The sequence below is a fragment of the Corvus hawaiiensis genome, chromosome 4 (assembly GCF_020740725.1).
Source record: "Corvus hawaiiensis isolate bCorHaw1 chromosome 4, bCorHaw1.pri.cur, whole genome shotgun sequence".
Classification (NCBI taxonomy): Eukaryota; Metazoa; Chordata; class Aves; order Passeriformes; family Corvidae; genus Corvus; species Corvus hawaiiensis.
Genome location: NC_063216.1, coordinates 59230074 through 59244760, shown reverse-complemented (window position 1 = coordinate 59244760; position 14687 = coordinate 59230074). Strand labels below are relative to the sequence as shown.

At 35.1% G+C, this 14687-nt stretch overlaps 1 protein-coding gene across 6 annotated transcripts in view; it reads left to right on the top strand.

Moving 5' to 3' along the window:
- Nucleotides 1-14687, top strand: part of GRM8 (glutamate metabotropic receptor 8) — a 323188-nt gene that overhangs the window by 200390 nt on the left and 108111 nt on the right. For 5 of the 6 annotated variants that reach the window (XM_048300929.1, XM_048300928.1, XM_048300932.1 and 2 more), the window contains one exon: nt 1893-2093. In XM_048300929.1, the coding sequence (XP_048156886.1) occupies nt 1893-2093 (201 nt within the window). Of the gene's footprint in view, nt 1-1892; nt 2094-4606; nt 5809-14687 lie in introns of those variants that run through there. The other variant, XM_048300933.1, reaches the window with a different exon arrangement.

Sequence of the window (14687 nt, the reverse complement as noted above, 5' to 3'; positions counted from 1 at the left end):
ACTGCTCTGTGTCTGCAGCAGTTCTGTAAACCCTTTCTTTCACTTGTTGGCCCACAGTCCTTAACAAGGCAGGAACAATTGAAGTGGAGAGCAGGAGCTCTAACCATCATTTGCTGTTGGAAGGTTGTTTCCAAATGAAATAAGCTAGTAAATTTGTAAACTAATTAAGCTTCATGTTTTCCATCCTTCATGTCTTCTTTTATGTCTGGGCAATGCACTGCAACTAATTGTGTAATTTTCAGCATGTTCAAGGAAAGGTTTTTCCTGTTTGTTTATTTGCAGTAGAGTTGCATTATTCACTAATTATTTGTCATTCATTAGAGAACGTCTTAAAAAATGTCTGTAAAGCTACTTGTACAAATCACAAAAATGATCTCTGCCTTCCTCTCCAAATGGTTTTTAGCTTTTCAAGAAGTAGTGATTTTATTTTTTTTAACTAATCCCTGAGGAGAAATAAAAGCACACCATGATTTTTCAAGGCTATCTATCGTTTCCAGTGCTCAGGGGTGTTTAAAGCACAAACCACTACTGCTTGTCAGATTACAAATTTGTTCATATGTTATCACTGTGATGCAAGATGGTGGTACTGAAGTGCAGCAGGCAAACAGAAGGCTTCTGAGTATGCTCCCTGGCTTTTTTCCCATGTCATATGGGCTTGCATACTTTATCTAAAGAAAGATCTTGTGTCCAGTATATTTTCAGGCATAAACCATGTACTTTTATAAACTTGGATTCAGCAAAATGGATATCTTGAACTGATAAAATTCTGTGTTTAGTTTATAAAAAAGAAACAATAAAAATAAGCTTGAGAGTTAATTTTTTTTTTTAAATTATGCATAAACTTTTGTCTAATTTCTAAATAACCTTAAATAATATTGACTGGATTATTTTCAAATTGAATGAGTTGATAACCTGGTAGATAACCTAGGTGTCTATTCTGTTCACTGAGGCAACAGGAACTTGACAGTAGCTTCAGCAGGGCAAATTTCACATCAAGATTTGCAGATCACTTTTCCCTGGAAAATGAAAGTTTGAGGCTTTGAAATCAGCATCTGAATTTCTATATAGGACATGGGATTTCATGTTGATTCTTTACTTAAAATATAATTTTTCTGAGCTTTATTTTTAACAATTTCACTTGGTAATATCACCTATTAATCTAAAGTTTCCCTTGTACTTGGACATAGATGATAAATTTGGACAATTCCTGCAGAATAAAAGTTATATAATGTAATATATAATCAATGCTCTGTGTTCCCTCTGAAGGATAAATGTCCCTGTAGGAAACAGCAAAGAGTACATGGTTCTCAATGTGAAGCATAATTCACTAGTAAATACAGGAAAATGTCTTAGAATAAGCACTTTTCACTATGGAGACAGATGGTCACATCACTCGGCAAGCATTCAGCTTTTTTCCCTGAGATGTTTAAATAATGTTTATCAAACAATAGACGGGGATGAAAATCAAGATAGCCTTAAATTTTTCTAAAAGAGAATGGCAGGCTGCTATAGAACTGTCCTATAAATAACAATAAACAACTGTTGAATGAAAATCAATAAGGTGGAAAGATAATTTTTCTACTGGACTGTAGAAATACATATATCTATATATCTTTTTCTTGTACTGAAATGTTCTGTCCTCTGTCCTAGCCCAGAAATCAACATACTGTTTACATACCTGGCACAGTGTAGAATGATTAGAGGCAAAACCAGATGGCCATATTTTTCCTTGTCTTGTTAATTTAGGTGATGGATAGACAAATCCTGACTTTACCTGTCAATCCAGCTGTAATTATTTATGTTCCACTGTGAATTTTTGCATGCGAGTGCTCATGCAGGTACACACTTGTGCACACACAAATAGAAGTAAACTCTTTCTCTTTCTTCCACAGGCTTAGAAAGAATTGCGAGAGATTCAGCCTATGAACAAGAAGGGAAAGTTCAGTTTGTCATTGATGCAGTGTATTCCATGGCCTATGCCCTGCACAACATGCATAAAGATCTCTGCCCTGGATATATTGGTCTGTGCCCAAGGATGAGCACAACTGACGGTAAAGAACTACTCAGCTATATCCGGGCAGTAAACTTTAATGGTAAGTTACATGTACTCTTTTTTTTGCCTCTCTCTTCTTTAAATGTTTCATAAGTGACAAGTTGGGTTTTATTCTTTATATAGGATACATTTAAGGCACAGTGGAAAACAGGATTAGAAGCAGTTCTCATTTAATCAGAACTGTGAGTTTTTCCACCTGCTCTGAAACCCCCAGTGTATTTTTCATCTTAACATTTTTCTTCTTAACATTAAGCTGCTCCCAAAAGAGGCAGATGTTAAAAATATGAATCTGTCGATCAAAATACTCCAGTGAAAAGCTACTATTATGGAAACAAATTGAGGACTCATGCAGTCTTATTGACAGATTAAAATCATTTGACAGTGGTTGCTTGTGTGTTTGCAAGAGAACGAATTTAAAAAATACTCTTTTGAAAATCTCCTTCTGAAATTGATTAGTAATTCCCTTACATAAGCAAATAGTGAAATTACTTTCAATTTATATATTTAAATTTAAATTAAAATACTCACTAGCAGTTCCAGCTTCTTTTCCATTTCATTGTTTTTGACTCAGTAATTTAGTGAGCTTTAACACAACTAAAATAAATATTTTTAAACAAAACTACATAAGATTATATGGGGCTGGGATCTGCCTTCTGGGGAAATGCAGTTATACGTGCTTATGCTGTTAATAGTAGAGGCCAATAATGAACAGGATTAATTTATGAATGTAGATATGAAATGTGTAGAACATACTAGATGGCAAAATAAAGTTGCCAAAAACCTAAATTATTTCATTAGAAGTCGTAATTTTTATAGACAATATTTGCCATTATTTTACAAAGAAATTGAGTGATGTGCTTTGCTCTGTTTTGGTTGGGGTTCTTTTCCTTACTTGGTGGTAATTCATGTACTGCACATGCCTTCTAACCATGTGGAGAGAAGGGCTCTCTATCACAATTTATTCCAATGACCTCAGCTGCAAGCACTTTTGAAAAAAACACAAGGTCATTTTGAATTTAACTTCTGATTGGAAGCTTTTTTTGCTTTAGGTAATACACCAGAACATTTGGTTCATACAAATGCTGGTTACAGTTCACAGTTTTTTCTTCCTATGCAGTTTTCATGAAAAGGGAAACCCTGTCTCCAGGATTATAATGTTATAAGGAGTCTAAACGACTCTTTAGTGATTTTAAAGAACACTTGGAACATAGTATGTTGCTGGCAAATGGGAAATATTGTGATGATTACAAAGGTAGGCAGCATATTGTAAGGTTTGCAGTGATAATTACCTACATTTCCAGTTGATGTTTTTCTGGATCTGTGTTGTTAAAGCACAAAGTGATCTATTTTCATTTGGTGAGCATGAAAGTTTAGCATAATAAGATTTACATTTTATATGAAAGTTTCCTCTCCCCAGAGAATTGTATTTCATCAATACCTGTCATGATTTCTTTTGCTGTCTCTAAGTATGGCAATAAAGGGAGATTAAAGCATTCTGGACACAAACAAAAATAGATTTGATTTTGAAATAGTGATTTACTGAAAGAGAGGGAAAAAAGAAGAAAGAAAAAGAAACATTTATTTGAGATTAACTTCCTGTCCCATGGGATTTGTTAAATGTTCCCTGTACTAGGCTAGTCCACATTATATACTGGTGTACCAATTTTTTGGGTGTGATATATGCCCAAATATTTTATTTTCTTAGTCATGCATTTGGAGGCATAAGCAGAGGATGGTCTTAAACACTTTATCTTTTCCTATTAATCCAAAGTTCCTGTTCTTCAGGAGAGCACTACTGCTGTGTCTGACAGAGGTGAATATTTATATAGGTTACAAGGCCTCCTGTGCTGGGAATAAACAGTAATGCTGTGTGTCAGTTTTGATGTGCATCCTAGCCTCAATCATTACCAACGTCTTATATTAAAAATTAATTGATACATGAAAGGAAAACCCTGGGTTTCTTAGCCATTCAATATACCACTTTTCTACCCTAGTGATCACAGGACTACAGCCCAGCTGAAGCTGGCAAGGACCTACACCTACTCCAACCCCTGCCTAGTTCTGGATCAGCATAATCAGATTATTTAGGACCATTCCCAACTAGGTTTTAAATATCTACAAGGGTGGAAAATCCTCCAAAATTCTCTCTGAGTAGTCAATTACAATATACAATCATATTCACAATAAAAAAAAAAAAATCAAGAAGTAACTGGCATTTTTGAGACAGGCAGTTTTTCCTTTTCTTCAATATTGATTTCTGCACATGATCCTACCCTTATGCATATTAAACCAGCTTCTCACCTCACTTAATTCAGTATATCCCTCTTCACTCAGGTAGTAATGAGTAGGTTCAAGTCCAGTTAATATGCTTACACATTCAACTTAGTGGGTTTCCCTCACAAAATGTGATCTGTATTCTGAAGAACTTCTGTCTGTTTTATGGATGGTATTTGCAAGGGTAAGAAAACACACATATTTTTGTTTATTGGAGTAACTGATTTGCTCTGGATTGCAAGAAATCACTTTGAACTGTATTTATTTTTGTTTACTCAGGTTTTTTTAATTTACAAATCATGAAGATTTGCTTCCCTGAAGGATTCATCTGTGTAATATTCCATGACACCTTCATGACTGAAGGGTGATCATAACCACCAGCTCACATTGAACTGATGTGATTAATAAGACATTTGCTTCTGCTTAGATATTCTTTAGTTGTATGCTAAATGCAGAAAATCTCATAGTTCATCATGATTTTAAATGGGATACAACTTGATTGGTAATAGAAACAAAGAAATGTATTTGTACAAAAAATATGAGTTACTGCTGACTGTAGACTCCTGTTTTACTATTGCCAGTGTTTTTCATAGGACAGCTAGGAAAGAATGGTCTCTAAAATCAATTCCTTTTCATTCATAATGGGCATTTAAAAAATTAATTTAATTTAATAGAAAAAGAAACTTCTAACATGTACCTGGTACAACTTATTGCTGTGCACCTCTAAAGAACTTTTAAATGAAAATATAAAAGCAGTGTTCTGAGATATGGCACACTTAGTACTTTGAGTTCTTCATGGTTACTTTTAGCAGACCATAACCAGACCATTCTGTTTCTTTGATCAATGAATACTTAGACATTTTGAAAGTTTCATGGTCCTATTTTTCTTTTTTCCAGGCAAAAAGTGAATATTATCATTTAAGGGGTTCTTATTTTAATAAGGTGCCACATTTGAAAAATTTTTCCTATCACTGTTTGTATCCAAATGAGATATTTTTGCAAAACTGGTGTTTAATATTTAAAGTTCTGTAAAGAGAAGAGTTTTTCTGCTAATTAGGTTCATAAATGGTGATATGCACAATAACGTAATTGTGGCGTGATTCAATATATTCTCCTATCACATTGCTCTGGTGTTCTCCTTCTGTTTAACTTCATTTAACTTCTGTCTACAAAACAAGCAGGTGTTCTATAAGGGTTTTTACCCTGGCATGTGTTGAGTGCTTCATGAGAAGTGTTCTGTTAAATTCAACATAAGTGCTCATCATTTAACAGGAACAAGATTTGAACATGCAATTGCAGTGAATGGAAGTGTTTCAAAGGTGGTTTTGTTTTGATTTTAAGAAAAAGATTTATCTTTATACTTCCTTGCTGGCAAAGAACTACAGCATGAATACAGTGCTATTTCTTGGGTGAGAATAAAACTCTGTCTCTTCCCGCCACCTCCCCTGTGTGTGTGTGTCTCTCTCCTCCCAAACTCTCTCTTTATAGGCAGTGTAGGGTAGCTGTTTTTGGCCTACCTTTAGTCATACATTTATATTTATATTTACATTTACACATTTTAGTACTTCTAGGGACAAATGTAACACTGTAACAAAATGTATTTACAGATATTGCAATTTGAGTTTTACACTTCTAAAGGTAAGGGCAGCACTTGACCTCTACTCACATACTTGAAAAGAGACGTCTTATTTGCTTTGGTGGGTTATTTATCCTGAGGAATAATGGGGATACTTGGTAATTTTACTTTTTTATGCAAGCAAGCATAATTGAGAAGGGAGCAGAGAATAGGGGGAAGCGCTGACTCCGCTCTGCCATCAATGCTTAGGTAAACGTTGTCTGCTTCTTCAGGAGGTTACTGCAACATCACTTCCCTCTCCTGGTGAAGAAAAGACTTGAAATATATTCTAAGTGTACAACCTTTACTTTGGTCTTGCTGGACAAAGTACACAACTACGCTGCTTTCTTGGATTTTGTGACAAATCTACAGTAACACTGGAATAGGCTGCTTAAAAAAAGTTGTGGAATCTCCATCCTTGGAGACACTCAAAACCTGGCTGGACAAAGGCAGCCTGCTCTAGCTGAGCCTACTCTAAGAAGAGGAGTTGAACTAGTTTATTTCCAGGGTTCCCTGCCCACCTCAGTCTTGTTGTGATTCTATAACATTATCTGGACTTGAAGGAAAGAAAAAATATTATCACTTAACCCTGACTTACAGTGTTTTACTCTATTCTTCTGGAACTAATTTCACTGTCTGAGTGGACAAGTAAGCCTTGCTGTTATTTGTTTTTTAGATATGTTAATTTAATGCCTTTGAGAAAAGATTAATTTTGTCTGAACACACAGAGACACAGGGAAACATTAACCCCGTTTAAAAAGGGAACATCAAAAAAATTCATCCTGAAAGGGCAGAATAATACCAGAGAATGAGAATAAAAGAACAGAAGCTAGCAGGCTAACTCCAGGTGTCAACTAAAATAACAATTAATGATCCCTCTATGTTGTAATTTTTTTTTTTTTAACTGAGAAAACAATATCTATACAGGACATTTAAAAAAAACAGAAGAATGAGATTTCTCATAAAGAATTTTGAACCCTCTAGAGAGTCATTATTGTGGAATCAGCCATTTACAAAATTAATCTTCTTCTGCTATCTTTTGAAGTTGCTAAGACATCAATCTATGCAAAACTCTCTTGACTTAATATTCAGCTCAGACTCTTTAAAATGTTTTCTTCAAGAAAGCTGACACCTCTCTATTCTTTCACTGAGTACAAAATTTGCATTCTCAAATAATTATTTATCATTAAAACAGAAGCTTTAAAATGGTGCACTTTCAGGCTGATAAGTTTTGACATTTTTTGAGGCATTAAGCACAATAGAACTAAATGTGCCACTTAAAATGTACTGGTGCTATGCTCCTCACTCAGGTTTTTTAAATTCCTACTCTCAAGTCTACAAGTACCCATAGAGAAAATAACCTTTTAAAAATAGTTTAAATTAGGCACATCTTGCATTTTTTGGGAGTTATGAGTTCTTATAGGCAATTTATAATATAGAAGTTTTTACCGTCAGAAACACTTGGGATAATAGGATGCCACCATACTCTGATAGGGTCAAAAAAATGTCTAAGTATAATGTGAGATAATAGCAGATGAGTAGATCAGATATGGACAAATAAGATTAACAATGAATTGGGAAGGGCTGAACTCTGCTGACCTTGCTAGGACTCATTGTGGTAGCAAATCTATTTTCACTAATCTGTACTATGCTGAAAAAATAGATATGGCTTTCAACCACAGAAGTGGGAGATGCAGGAGGGATGTCTGCTGGGGTTTTATTAAGATCTGTGATGTTTTTTCTGTCATAATTAAATCACATGTCATAATTCTATGTAATTTTTTTAGAAATCTTGGTGGTACAGAGAAATGTTTGAAAACATGGCTAAAGCTTAAACTAACATGGACTTGAATTCATAAAATCCAATGCAAAACTCTTTTCATGTATTTTTGTCATAGTTTCACAGGTGTCTGACTTGGTTTGCAAATGCATAGGGGACTACGGCAGACAATGTGTTACAAAGATTCCTGATGTCTAGTTTTCCAAGCCTTTATGCTAAATGAATAAAAGAGTTGTTACCAGTGTTAATTTATTATTGGGAATTAGCAGGGAATGATTTCAGATAAATTCTGCTTTGGCATGCTAATTATTTTAATGGAATTAATCCAGGTGGCTGTACAAGATTGTAAGATTGCAGAGTGATCTGAATCATTCTGAATGGATTTAAGTAATGTATGGCCATAATGTAAGCAGGCACAGCAAGCAGAGCTTGGAGCTTCTGTGATTCTGAGGTACCTCACGAATCCATGTGATTAAAATCAGTGATTATGAAAATGCTTGGTGTGAAATTAGAAGGTAGAACCTAAAAGCAAGTGCAATTTATAGCTGTGCTTTTGCTTATGTACAGATCTTAAGTACTGATTAATTGAGCAATATATATGCTCCACATACAAAATTCATGATGCAGAACTTGACTGAGGTCAATTCTGTTTTGAGAAACAAGGTCTAATTCATATGGTATTTTAATAATTAATATGTAAGGATGGTGATAAAGGATTTACTCTCATTACTCAATGAAAATTGATTTGCATCTCCTGATAGGTAAGGATATTCAGATATATCCTTTCTAATATGATCAAGTGAAAAATTCAAGCTGTAACAAGGAGCAGAACAAATTAACCCTTGTCATTCCAAGCAAAAAAGTATCTGAGTGCAAAGAAACTGTGGTTTTTTACCTTTTAGTCTGTGTAAAAAACGTCACAGTTTCAGTTCTGCAGCATTTTTAAGCCCTTCAGATATCCTTACCTTTATTAACAGGAAGAAGTCCTGTTTTGAGGAAAAGAATACCTTGGAAAGCTTCCTAACTTGAATGTTTAGATTTAAAATCTCCTCTTAAATCTATCAAATCAAGTGAAAATGTTTGTACAAATTTTTAATTTTCCCACTTGTTGATTTATGACGTGTTTGGTAATACAACTGTTCTGAAAGCCATCAGGACAGATGTGAAGGGAAATTGATTAGCTTTAATACCTCTGTAACTAAATAATATGAGCCTTTTTTATTTTCCTACATCATTGACTTAAAAATGAAATAAGACACAGTAGAGAGACTATCAAAGAAAAAAGGGAAAAATATTTTGTTAATGGTATTTGATAGTATAAATAAGCTGCATTTATAATTCATTCATATCAAAAGTGATCTATCTAATAATTGCCTGTAGGTGACAAACTCAAAAACTAGAGTAATTCTTTAGGAAGGTCACTGTCAGTGAAATTATCTTGACAAATCTTACATTCTAATATAAAGAGGAAAATAATATTTTCTTTATATTAAAGGGAATGGCAGTGGAATCAGGTAGACTAAATACTGTAGCATAGGAACTACAGGAGAAGAGAATAATTTTATTATTGGTAGACACTGCTGAAATCATCAGATGGCGCTGTTTAGTTTTTCTGCTCTAGACAGGTGCACTCAGCAGTAATCAACCAAATGCAGGTGTATAATCAAAGCAATACTGGATTCTAGAGCAAGTTGGATGTGTTAGACCTTGTTACCAAATGTGACCGTAAGCAAAAACAGGGAGCATCCAAGGAATCTAAGCAAGGTATTCAAGAGCAAAATGACAGGATTCAGTTCATCCCTTACAGGCTGATTGGTTCCCCTGTTTCAGGAGCTGGTGAAGTCCACTGTAAGAGTCTTGTTCTTCATATAACTGGGGAAGGCTGGTACCTCTCGAGGCTCCCAGAGAGATCCTGTTTATCTGCATTTAGGCACCACAGCAACTCATCTACTTCTCTATGTTTTCTGCAGTCAGCTGCGAGTCAGAGGTTTTCTCAATGGCTGGTTAAAGCATTTCTAATAGTATGAAATATTAAATATGTGGAAGATAGTGTATCTTAGAAGTTTCTCTAAACCAGCAAAGGAAGTATTTCCTTATTATTTCTGACGATTAAGGTATCCAATAATTTTGGCCACATAGCACATTATGTTTTATGCTGAAAAGATTGGACCCAAAATGTTATGTCTATTGCTGCAGTACTTTTTTGTATTTGCAATTCTAGGTATATGATAACTACATATCTCCTTGTAACATTTTCCCACATGTTTTAACTTAAAGCACGTAAGGATTCAGGGTTTCTCAAGACATTTGTAAGTAGAATTTAACACTAAAACAAATAATAAAGAAATAAGAACTTTGATCTATTCAGGTTGATTATTCAAGGAAAAATGTTCTTAAAAGATGATTGCAATAATTTTATCTTTAATCTGTGGTCTTTTCCTAAAAGAGCAATAAAATTCAAATATCACAGCAGACAGAAATTGATTCTGGTTACTTCTTTACGTTTTAGAAGTTTCCAATGCTTGGAAGCATTAAAATCCAATAAGCCAATCTGAATGCTGTGAGATTATGAGCATTTAACTTAATTGAATTGACTCACTCTTTTTATTTCACACTCTGAAATGGAGCAACATCAGTGGTTTGTGCAAATATTTCTTGAAAAGTAGACATTAAATTTTACCTGTTCATTGTTTAATTGAAAAAAGGAAAAATCCATATTCTAACCAAAAAATCTCAAAAATATTATGTTTATCAACACTAGGTTTATAAAGTTTCAACTGTACTATATTCAATAGAAAATATAGTGTTTGTTTTATTGGGCCTGGAATACCAGTGTTCATCAACCTGAACACCAGCTATTAAAAAGTAGCCACTCTAACAGCTTTAAAGGATTCCTAAAAAGATAAGAAAAACCAAAATCCCGTTTAACTGGCAAGCAAACAGATAGAAAAAAGTTTGCATTTAAAATTACTTATTTTTATTATGGGCATCATCTAGTCACTTAAATGTGGCTTTGAGTTTGGGTGTTGCACTTACTGCATACTGCAAGGTAGTTCCTAGGAGCTTGGAAAGCATCCTAATAACATAATGGTTACCCGAGCTGTCTGAGGAATAGAAAACATCCTGAGATTATAGATGTGCTCTCTGCCACATATGTTTACTTGCGGGAGTAGAAGAGCGGCGCAGTAAGAGATAGTCCTTGACATTCACTAAATTAATATTTCCCTGGGAGCAGTATGTTTTTCAGTGAAAGACAAGGGAGTTTGTGTTTGCTTGTGGCAGGCAGAGGATGGAGTTTGTACAGACTTGGTGCAAAGGAAGTAGCTATATATCACCCATGCACTGTACCCTGCTGCCTGCTCAGAATTTCTTTTTTTCAAGGTTTGCCATATATATACTCACCAAATTCTTTAAGATGAGAAGAAATGCAAAATTCTGTATCTTATGGGGACCTAAGTAATAGATTTCTTTCTTTTGGCTGTAAGGCAAGTCAAACAGGTACAATCACAGAAGACACATTACTGCTCACTCTGAGCTCCATCTGGATCAATGTTTGGATTTCCTGTGTGATTCTTCAGCTACCCGAGGACTACCCTGGCCTCACTCCAATACAGCTTGATCCTGAGTTGAGAGACAAAAATGTATTGGCAGTGTTCCTGTGTCAGACATAATCACATTTTATAAATATATCCCTAGGTACCATCAAGTCACAACTCATAATATGGCCAGTTATGGTAGCTGTGTCCCACTTTTTAGAGATGATTATTACACATTTTAAAGGAAAGCAAAAACGATATATGGAACCCCAAGTCATCATCTGCATGCAGGATATGCAGCTACAGGGCAGTTAGACTCCTCAAAACATGCCAGACTCTGCAAACTTGAAAAGCTTATTTAGTGCATTCTCTGGTATGGTACTTTCAAGTCCTACCCAGAGATCTGAAGATAAAGCCTCAGGATATTAGAGTCCACTGCTTATCATGTTAGAGAAAAACAACTAAAGGTGCTTGAAAATAATCCTTATATTGACATGCAGCCACTGTGGGAAGGTTTCTGCCAAGTCAGTCGGCTTTTAAGGGCTCCAGCTTTTGATAGTTACAAATATTTGTATTGATCCTCCCTTATGCATGGACTAATTGCAGTTCAAACACTGGTAATTTTCTGTTTGTCACTTTCACCATTTCTTACCAACAAGGGATATTGCTTATGCACAATGTTCTTTCTTACCTGGACATAAACTGCACACGATTTTGTTCTTGTTGTAATAAGTGAGTTCTTCTAAACCTTGTATAATGAAACAGAAAATTCTGAGAAATGTGTAAAATAAAGAAAGTAATGTTTGAGCAGATGTTCCTAAATCGAAGTTGTTAATTCTAATCCTTAGTGCACATATCAATTTGCACATCAAATATGAAGGGATAAGGTGTGGATTAGATAGTGTTTTGTGAATTATTGCATGGTACTCAGACACAACTGGCTGCTGTGTTTGGACCCTTCTGCCAAGGTATTGCCATGTCAGCAGAGCTGAGATTCCTCCCTCAGCATCCAGGATCCCTGTGAGTTTGGAGCTGCATTTCTCTTGATTTTTGTCCAGAGGGCACAACTCAGATCGGAGAAATAGGCAAAAAATAAGTGTGCCTCTCCCTCTTGGATCTGAGCTGCAATGTGGGTGAAGTAGAAGAGGTGTGCCTCACTGGTTGGGCTAAGGAGCCTCTGAAAAGGGGAGTGTAAATGCTGGTACTTCAGTAACTTAGAAATGCAAATTGCTGCCATGTGGACAGTTCTTAGATAATTAAATTGAACTCAGATCTTGGTCACTAAAAGAGTCATCTGAAGTCCGGCCCTTCCTGTTGCTCCTTGTCTTATAAAAATGTTGTCCTGTTTTTTATGGGTGATTTTCAGATTGTGGAGTCCTTGGAGTCTGTGATAACACAGACCTCGTAAGTGTCGATGTACAGTGGCTAAATGGGAGGTGATCAAAAAAGGGAATAATTCTCATGGCATTCATTGTCTTCAGAGATTACATAAAGATCTTTTATTAAGGCTCATATATGAAAAATTAATATAGATCTATCTACCTTTATTTTCTTGATTTTTTTATGGCCTTCTGCCACTTCTAAAGTTGTAAAGATGGCTATAAATTTTCTTAGCTTTTCTTCCTTGCTACAGATACAATTGCTTCTTTTTCCTCCCTCAGAATCCCTCTGTCAGAATCAATAACAACCAGATCAATGAAAAAATATTTCTGAAAATTTAAATCTTTTATCCTCGTGGTCCCGACTTGGTAATGGTTTCTAATGGAGTATTAAATAGGAATGAGCACAGATCTTGGTATGAATTGCTGGGCAGATATGTAGCAAGAAGGGTTCTGAGTAGGGAAATGTTGGAGGATGATGAAACCTGACAATAATAGAGGACTGTGGAAAAAGCACTGAGGGTGAGAACAAGTGAACATGACTCCTATAGAACAGGGTCACAAGCCTGTGCCTGAACCATATGATTTGTTGCTAGGAAATGGAAAGTAATAAGGTTAGGCACAGAAAAACAGAAGGGCTTATAACTTCAGCAGATTGACACACTACAAATATTGAACAGTACATAGATTAGAGACAAAGACTACTTATATGGTATTGCTTTTTTCGTTTTTCCCCCATGAGAAATAACAGAAATAGTACAGACACATGATGATGTAGGTGATAAAAGGGGCAGTTTTTCCTAGCATTGTGAAAGGTAGCAGCTAAACTACTATGATGTATTGGGTTTGCCTTATTTTGTGTGTTATGCATCTAAAGTGGAAGAGGGGACAAGTGTAGAAATGGAATAATACAGGAACATGGAGACTTTAGCTATTCAAATAGCCAAACAGTGTAGGAATAGAATTCAATTTGTTTCACATTAGATGTGATGAGTGCAGCTGTCTACACACGAACTAGTTGATTACAGAGCTTTTATAGTGAATGGAGAGAAAGTCATTTAGTGGGGCATGGTTTGCCTCATCATTTAATCCTCTAAAATATGCCAGATGAATTGTTCTGTATAGATGCCTCCAGTGACAACAGAGCAAATCTATAAAACTCTATGAGCTTTAGTTATCTGTTTCCAAAAACATGTCAGAGGACTCCAATATTATCCTGGTTTTTTTGGAGAAAAAATGAGCTGGAGGATGGAAGCTAGGAATAAAGTGATGAGATATTATTGTAAATCACTGGAAAGATGTCTACCTAATAAAACAAAAATAGCAGGAACTTAGAATATGTGCAAAAGGTATATAATAACACTACTTTGCAAAGAGATATTAATCTAATTATCAGTAATAAATGCAGTAATAATAACCATAAATTATTTAATAATAAAATTAGACTATTATTTTGTGTCTGCTTTAAAAGCAATCAAAGGAGAAGCAATCTACATGGAATTCTTCCTTGCATGCACAGAGATTGTATGAACTAATTAAGACATAACCAAATGCTAAGATCTCCTTACAGACAAAACTGTTAAAGAAGATTGTTTAAATGCATCTTGTGAAACAAGATTTTAAATTATACCAGTATGAAAACACCTTTAAAACTGAAAATAATCTGCAGTTTGCAAAGCTTGCAAAGGGAGAGGAAGATGAAGCAATTTAGGAAAAATAAAAATAAAATTGGTCATAAAAAGCCTATCAAAACTGGTAGGAAGAATTGGTGGATAAAAAGATGTAAATGCAGACATTTGAGTGTCTGTAGTACATTTAAAGAAGTAATTCTGACAATAAGTGATGGAGGTTGACAAGGCTGGGGAACTGAACACTAAACAAAAAGAAGTCTTAATGGGAGCAAGCAACAGTACTTACAAAGCTATTTATTATTTGGAACTTAAGCAAACTGGAGAAGTTCCTGGGAAAAAGGACTGAGTGTGGTAGAAGAGCCTTCTATTTAATTCTGGGGACTCTGGGAAGCCCAACAAGATAATGTTATTTTTCAACT